The sequence below is a fragment of the Chenopodium album genome, chromosome 15, assembly GCF_948465745.1.
Source record: "Chenopodium album chromosome 15, dcCheAlbu1.1, whole genome shotgun sequence".
Classification (NCBI taxonomy): domain Eukaryota; kingdom Viridiplantae; phylum Streptophyta; class Magnoliopsida; order Caryophyllales; family Amaranthaceae; genus Chenopodium; species Chenopodium album.
The window spans coordinates 39,547,991-39,556,404 of NC_137848.1; the positions used below are offsets into that span (position 1 = coordinate 39,547,991).

Below are 8,414 nucleotides of genomic sequence, written 5' to 3' on the forward strand. Positions count from 1 at the left end.
TTCTCTCTTTAAACTTGTAAATACCTTTAACAAAATCCAAGAGAATTACTGACGTGCTACCGCCACGTGTTCAAACGTTAAGGTTATATCAGAAATTAGCAGCGGAAAAACCTAATTAAGTTATAAATAAGTTTCAAAACCAATAAACAAAACCAAATTAAGTCTTACAACTTGGAACCATTAAGGCCCTTATTCAAAACCCAAACTAGGGAAAGTAGTATAAAATGAAACCGAGTTTAAACCAATTCAAAAGTAAGTAGCCAAATAAATTGTGAAAAGCAACCAACACTCCACTCAAAATCCCACCACATAAATGCAAATGTTGCATGTGTAAGAACCTGTGATTAATTTGCTCCCCAATATTACAAGTGTAAAAATTGGATCGTCACAGGGTCATTGAAAGGCAAAGGCCATGACCAAAGAAAGACACACAAAAGCACGCAATCAGCAAAGCTGAGTACATACAAGCTGCGATAAATAATAAGAAATCCCTAGCATGCTACTAACATTCAATCATCGCACACAATTAAATTATAGACTCGACACACGACTCGTTTGACAACTTCACTAAGACTTCATTAATTAATAATAGTTAAATTATTTTATTTTATTCTTCAGATTAAGCAATAGACAAGGTTGCCCATCCCATGCTCCATTTGGAACATCAATAAAAGAAAAACCCCGTGCCTCCTTTCGGAAACATCAATAAAACATCCAACGACCACGGGCGCGACTCCGTGACCGTAGCTAGTATGAGATCTCATCTAACTCCTAGTGTTTGAAAAGTATTTGAAATAAGAGACTCGTAGATCAGATGTCCTCTAGAAAAGTGCATGGCTAATACCATGTGTACCCCAACCCCTGATTGTCATTACTCCAGATGTGCACAAATCTAAAGTTTTATTGCTCATCCATCTTGCACTTTACGTGATTTACAAACTTAGACTTGGTGATGACTCGTACGCAAAACAATACAATCAATCCAATATCAATTCAATCAAGTAAACCAAGTTTCCAATTCAATTCTTGATTTATTAGTGACAAACAATATTTATTATTGATTCCTTTAACTACCTCAGTGTATAAACACCTTGAGTGCATAAAGCACCCCAAAACCTTAACCTCGTCTTATAAGACTTTAATCCTTCCTTTACTCATTTCATTTCAATAATCATGAACGAGTAATAAATAAATCATTCCACATATCCACATACCTTTGCCTCTAAGCACATCTTACAAAATTAATGCATAAATAATACTTGCAAAGTAGAATAGTACAAAGCATATGTAAATCACAATGTATAACTGTAGACACCCATTTGTGTCTCCCCAAAACCAAACCCAGTGATGAATACCTTTTGCGTCAAATGATAATCGAACAAAGTGAAAGTGTGAAAGGTCAGGTGTTGCGGTTAGTTTTTATTAAAAATTCTTTCTTTCTTTTTTCGAAAAACAACTCTATTTTATGAAAATAGCCAATCCAGTTTAGTTTGGTCAACGACAAGGGTCCAGTAATAGTGTAGTTGGATGGGGCTTGCAAGGAGCTTTCCAATGATATATTATAAGCCCGATTCCGATGAATATTGAGAAGTTATGGCCAAAATACTAAACTGGGCCCGGTTGATCTTTACATGCAGCCCGATGATCTAGGGGAGGGCCTAATGTTAATTATTATTCCTAAAGTTATAAGAATTAATTATAATCTTCTAGAATTCTCTAGAAGGTTCTCTTTAGTTCTAATAGAATTAGAATTAATAATTATATTTTGATAAGTTTTACTTGGAATAAAATATTATTTTATGAAAAATACGATTTCAGTTTTCATACGGACTTTACAAGTCAATTTTGATTGATAAGTGAACTCCGTGTTTGAAAGCGCGTAGTAATCCAGGCTGTCGCCAAACGACAGGCCTGTCGCTACGCGACAAGCCTTGTTGCCACGCGACAGAGCTTGTCGTCAAGCGACAAGTTGGTTTTGCGGCGACATCGTGGAGTTTTGTTCCTTATCAAATTCTACCTATTTTCGGACTGTTTTCTTATAAATAGGGTCCTGAACCTCCGTTTTTATTCATCTATAGTCTACAATCAACAATTAATCTATTCTCTAAATTCTCTCTAGGCTCTCATCTCTCTAGCTTTTCACAAACACAATTCCGCATACACAAGATCTAGACACACCTAACCAAGTTCGAAGTTGCCTTCGCCCTAGACGTGAAAGAAAGAGGTACGAGGCATCAAAGTATCTAGTGTTATTGCTCTATTCTTGTAGAAAGCATGTTTAAATTTGTTTAATTCCTAGTATCATGTTAGGATGTTTTTATTGCTTTCTAGTATCATGTTTAGGGTGCCTTTTACTCTTTTCTAATATCATGTTAGTATCATGTTAGGGCTAAAGCTTTGATTTTTATTGTTTAGTGACATGCTAGGATTTGTTATTAATCTTGTTAGTATCATGCCTAGGATCTTGCTAATAATATTATGCTTTAACATGCTTGTTTTAATTATGATTGTTATTATGATTATAATTATGATTTATGGTTATTTTGTTGCTTGATATATATTTGTTGTTGCTTGATCACGCCCTTTTATGCATGTTTAAAGGGAATTTGTACTTGTAATCACGCGTAATAAGATAATTAATAATCTTGTTTAGGCTAATATGATTTTAATTCAAGTATTCGTCAATAATAGTTTTATTTGTGCATTAAATTCAACCAACATAGATAAACAGGTTTAGGGTAAACCTATTGATTGCATGTTAGTCAGAAAGCGCACATGAATACGAGTAGAATAAAGTAGAGGCCTATTTAGGGCAGGTTCAATCTCTTTTAGGTTGGATTTGTACCTTCATCCCCGAACACCAGTCATGGTTCCAGACCTATTGGAGTTGACGATCTCCTGGATCGTTAAGGGGTGTAACCTTCACCTCGTGAACGGTTTACAAGTTCCTAAAACTTGTTAGCGACTCTTTTGCTATAGCTTCCTTCCCTTTGGACGCCACCATGCTTAAGTGTATGATCACAGTGGGGTTCAAGTTTGGGGTTAATGCTTGAAATATTCCCTATAATAACCATACAATTAATCCCAGTCTTCTCTATACATGATACTAAGTTCTCGATACATCCCTAAACATGCATCTAAAGGCAAGGTTTCGTAACTCGTACGTACCTTGAGTAAACAAATTGGTTTGGCACTTAACCAACTAGAAATCACCTTCTATAAAGTCCTCTCCTAAACCAAACAATAAGATTTCAATCAATACCCAAACAACCAAATTTACAGCAATATAATTTGATTTAAAACTCATTAAAACTTCCTTTAAAACATCTTTTTATGCTCAATTAATCAATAGAAATTCAATAGGAACAAAAGCCCCAATTTAATTTATCATAGGAACCCTAAAATCCCAGTTAAATTAAATTAAAACCCTAGGTTTATAAATTATAAAATCTGAAAATTAATAACACAACTAGAAATCTGAAATTATAAGTTTAAAACATCAAAAACATGATTTTGATACTAAAAATATAAACTTTATACTATAAAATCAATACATAAACCAAAATTAATAATTTAAGCAAAATAAGAAAACCAAAGGGAAGAGAGAAAAGAGCAGCCACGAGGGTGGTGCCGCTGGCAGGCTGGTAGGTCGCCGGCGGCGGCAGCAAGCAGCACCGGTGGTGAACAGTAGCAGTGGTAGTAGCGTGAGACTTTCTTACGTAAGGAGAAATAAGGGGAAAGAAAGAAAGGAAAAAAAAGAAAAGGAATAGGAAAAAGAAAAGAAAAAAAATAAAAAGAAAAAAAAAGAAAAGGAAAAATAAAATAAGGGAGCGAGAAAATAAGACTAACCTTTTTGTGTGGGAAAAATTTGGGGATTTATGAAGTATTTATAGGAGAGAGAGTTGTAGGGTAAGTAGGAAAATTGGGCTCATAAAATAATGGGCCAATTAAGAAATAAAATGGACTAAGCTTTGTTTGTTTGGACATAAATTGTAGAATAAAAGTGCATAAAATAATTTGTACCAAAATAATTTTCGACCAAATTAATAATTTGAAATTTTTGAAATTAAATTCCGGAAAAACAATACAAATAAATATTATAAATAAAATAAAATTTCATTTATGAAATATTTAAAAATACGGGTGATTACAGTCATTGGCATTGAACTTCTGCGGAAGAAGTTTCTTGTTCACCGAGACCCCTTGTGAGCTAATCCCCTGAAACTTATAGTCATTAGAGAGCTTACTCAAGATTTCTTCCATTCGTTCCATCTGTTGTTGTTTCGCAGGGTCATTGACTTGAAGAGCAATGGTCTTTATCATCTCAGTTAAACTAGCAAGATTCTGCCTAAGTTCATTGACTTCTTCCTGAGTTGCCATTTTCTTCTTAGATTCTCTCTTTTGTCGAATCGGTTTATCAAAGAGTAAGACTTGGACGAAAGCATTGTCCTTGATTAATCGTCCTTCCTTTCTAGCCCAAGAGTTGTAAATTAAACCATATTTAACTTAACGACTTGACTCAAATTTACTTTGATTTTATTGGTTTTAAAGGCAAAAAAGCAAAAATAGGGTGTATATTTTTGGGAATCGAGTATAGGGTTTAAGCAACATGGTTTTGTTTAATTTAGAGGATTAATATCCGACTTACCCCTCTAAAAAAAGACGGAAAATACACGCACACATGACTCTCTAGACATGGTCATGGTGAACATATTTACAAAGTGTGTGTTTAAGGAAGTGAGTGAAAGTGACATGCTTTGACACTTGTGTAAGACCATGGGACTATGTGCCTAGACTCAAACAAAGACTAAATATAGCTTCTGCCATTAATAAAAAGGTTAATTAGACTCAGCGTGAAGACTCGAGCAGAAAAATGGACCGTCGTCGAAGCAACGACACTGTCGCGAAACGCAAGAGGCCATCGCGACGCGATAATATTATTGCGTCGCGATGGACACCATCGTGTCGCGGCACAGGTTTGACCTTCGCGTCATTACTGATGCTTCAGTCTGGGCCTGTTTTCAATGTTCTGCTTTAAACAGGACAAGCCTAAAGTCGTACTTAGTCTGTTTAATCAATTTATTAAACTTTAATTATTCATATTAATTAATTAATTAAGCAAAGTCTTACATAGTCATTAACTAATTTATTTAAACTCTTAAACAAGTCAAACAAACGGTTAGTGTAAATATGCACAAGCAAAGATGCACAAGTAGGCAAGTAAGCACAATATGATGCAATGAGTTTGCAACCTAACCATGGCTCTAGTTCTCTAAAGTTCAAGGATAAGGGTTAGTCAAAGAGGGTCCATGGTTATGAGTCCGGATGCATCGCGTGGAAGTCTTACCATTTAAAATGAATTCCTAAAATAAGAAAAATAAATGTTAATCAAAGTTAGTACTTCCTCCGTCTCTTAATTAAAGACCTATTTGAGTTTTTTTTACGGAAATTAAGAAAATTAGAGGAAATACATAAGTGCGTGTAGGGTTAGAGAGGGGAAAAAAAAAGTGGTTGGGAATAATTGAAGAGAGGGGGAGAGAAAGTGTTAAAAATAGATGTAAAAAGTCATTAATAGTACAAAAAAGTGATGACAACTCATTAAAAAGTGGAAAGTGGAAAATATTCTCAAATAGTACAACTATAAAATATAAATAGGTCTTTAATTATGATTTGCCAAAAAAGGAATACAGGTCTTTAATAAAAAGACGGAGGGAGTATTTAAAAATAAATCAAAAATTATTAATCACAACGGATCAATTTTAAATTTTTTTGACTACCGTAAAATTTTCAGTGATAATATGAACACATTCACCTTCATTAGTGTCACACATTGAGTTATTAATACATCCTTTCAAAGTAATCTCGATCAAACTTGGTCATTTGCCAGGATTGATGGTGACAATAATATTTCTCACTATAAAAAAAACATAACCAAACCTTAATTCGAAGTCAAAAAGTCATGCCGAAGAAAAGAATAAAAAACTTTTAAAGCGCCTTCTTAGATGTTTCCCTCAAGTAATTAAACTTCTATTAATTAAGCTTATTCTTCTTAATCACACTATAAAACATCCCATTCAATGAGTTTAAAGTTCAAACTCAAGAGTATCAAATTATAACATAATTGTCAATCATTTACTAGTATTTCAATATTTGTATTCTTCTCAATATATCATGGAAAATGTAAAGCTGTTTGGAACTTGGCCAAGCCCATTCAGCTATAGAGTGATTTGGGTACTTGAATTAAAAGGCATAAAATATGATTATATTGAAGAAGATCTTGCTAATAAAAGTTCATTGCTTCTACAATACAATCCAGTTCATAAGAAAATCCCAGTTATAGTTCACAATGAAAAACCAATATGTGAATCCTTAGTTATTCTTGAGTACCTTGAAGAAATTTGGCCTCATCAACATCCATTATTACCCAAGGAGCCTTATGAAAGAGTAATGGTTAGATTTTGGGCCAAATTTGCCGATGAAAAGGTATAATTCTAAACTTTGTTCATACTATGAATCTATGATATATTCTATCAAATATTTTTGCTTGGAAGTTCTTCATCTCGAAGTAGTGATGTTGGAACATTAACATGTCAACCAACCAAGTTGGTCTTAGTGTAGTGGTCTGTCCTAAAATAGCTTACACAGTCAACTTTTGCACATACATTGATACACTAGTTTGATCTTATATTTATATAATAAATATTAATGAAAATTTTAATAAAAAGTTATATTATGAAACTTTATATTAATACCTATCTAATAATATGTTTTATGACAAAATATGTTTTATATTGTGTTAGTAAAAATTATAGTCAAAGTTAATATATGAATAGTGAAATAAAAGTTCAACATGTCAGATTTGATTTATAAAGATGATTATTGTGGGTCGTGTCTAGCTTACGTGTCTTGGGCCTAACTAGCTAACCCAATAGTTATATACTTTCTCCGTTTTTTTTAGTTGACACCGTTTGACTTTTACACTATTCACACAACACACTTTGACTCGCTTTTGTGGTTTACAAATACGATAAAACATATTCATGTGTGATCTTGTTTGAATTGTTTCAATGTATATTTTATTAATATCTACTTTTTATAATTTTACAATGTTAATAATTAGAGATATTAATCATTAAAAACATGCGTTGGCAAGCGTGATTATAAAAAGATGTCAATTGAAAAAACAGAGGAAGTACGTGTTATATCAAAGCAATCTAAAAGGGCGGTAAAAAATGATCCATATCCATGTGCCACCGCGTTTTGCTATGTTGTATTTGCGTGCATAAGCCAAATTTAACTTTATTTTAACATGTTAGTTTGATTGTTAGGTCATGCTTTGTTGTGCTTTTCCAAAAGAAAATTGACTCAAGGCCTGACAAATAAAACAAAATAGCGTGTCACGGTGTGCTTGTGCCAATCCCATATTCATGTTGTGCCTTGGACCGTCATCTTTAAATTTAATCTTTAGTCTGTTACTTTAAATGTAGCACACGCCGCAAAGGGACTAAATCATGTAATTATTGTGACAAACAATATTGCAGGGCATAGTTATCTGGATACTATTTCGAACCACAGGTAAGGACCAAGCCAAAGCTAAGAAAGAGTGCTTTGACGTGCTAGAAACATTAGAAGAGCAAGGTAATCTAGGAACTAAAACATTTTTTGGAGGTGAAAATGTTGGACTAGCAGATCTTGCGGTTGCGAGTGTTATATATTGGTTGGAAGTTATTGAGCAAGTATTGGAAATCAAGTTATTTGAAGGCACTACTTTCCCTACCTTGTATAATTGGTTTAAAAACTTCAAGGATGTACCAATTATCAAGAGCAATATCCCTAATCAGCACCAAATGTTTTTGTCCTTCAAGAAGCAAAGAGAGAGACTGATGGATGCTACCGCTATGTGACACAAAATGCTCCGCACTATTTATAAGAAGAGTTGTCTATTCCGGTGTTTGGGTCAGACTTGCTTCAAAGTTACTTAAGTTAGCTATGTTGATTTGAGTCATACCGGTTAACTGTATCATGTTATAGTTTTTCCTCGTACATAAATTGGTCAAGTTATATCAACTTATTTGGGTGTAATAAATTATACTATCTCTGTTTTTTTTAGTTGACACCGTTTGATTTTTACACTATTCACACACTACACTTTGACTCACTTTTATAATTTATAAATACGATAAAATACAGTCATATGGGATCTTATTTGAATTATCTCAATATATATTTATTATATAATATCCACTTTTTATAATTTTACAATGTTGATAATTAAAGATATTAAGCGTTAAAAACATGCGTTGGCAAGCATGACAAAAGAAAGGTGTCAACTAAAAAAACGGAGGTAATAAATAATAAAAACAATTGCATTTCATGGAATAATTCACCATATTCTTTCTATTTAATTCTTCTAT

The 8,414-nt window shown here is 33.2% G+C and overlaps 1 protein-coding gene across 1 annotated transcript; it reads left to right on the plus strand.

Moving 5' to 3' along the window:
- The first annotated feature begins 6,089 nt into the window (after positions 1-6,089).
- Positions 6,090-7,904, plus strand: LOC145582206 (putative glutathione S-transferase). The gene is made up of 2 exons (XM_081639209.1): positions 6,090-6,483; positions 7,542-7,904. Exons 1-2 carry the CDS (start codon positions 6,172-6,174, stop codon positions 7,902-7,904), a joined length of 675 nt encoding a protein of 224 aa, XP_081495335.1. The 5' UTR covers positions 6,090-6,171.
- Positions 7,905-8,414: the final 510 nt, after the last annotated feature.

Coding starts and splice junctions, on each gene's coding strand:
- LOC145582206 (XM_081639209.1), top strand. CDS start 6,172: ATGGAAAATGTAAAGCTGTTTGGAACTTGGCCAAGCCCATTCAGCTAT. Junction 6,484..7,541: donor CCAAATTTGCCGATGAAAAG/GTATAATTCTAA, acceptor ACAATATTGCAG/GGCATAGTTATCTGGATACT.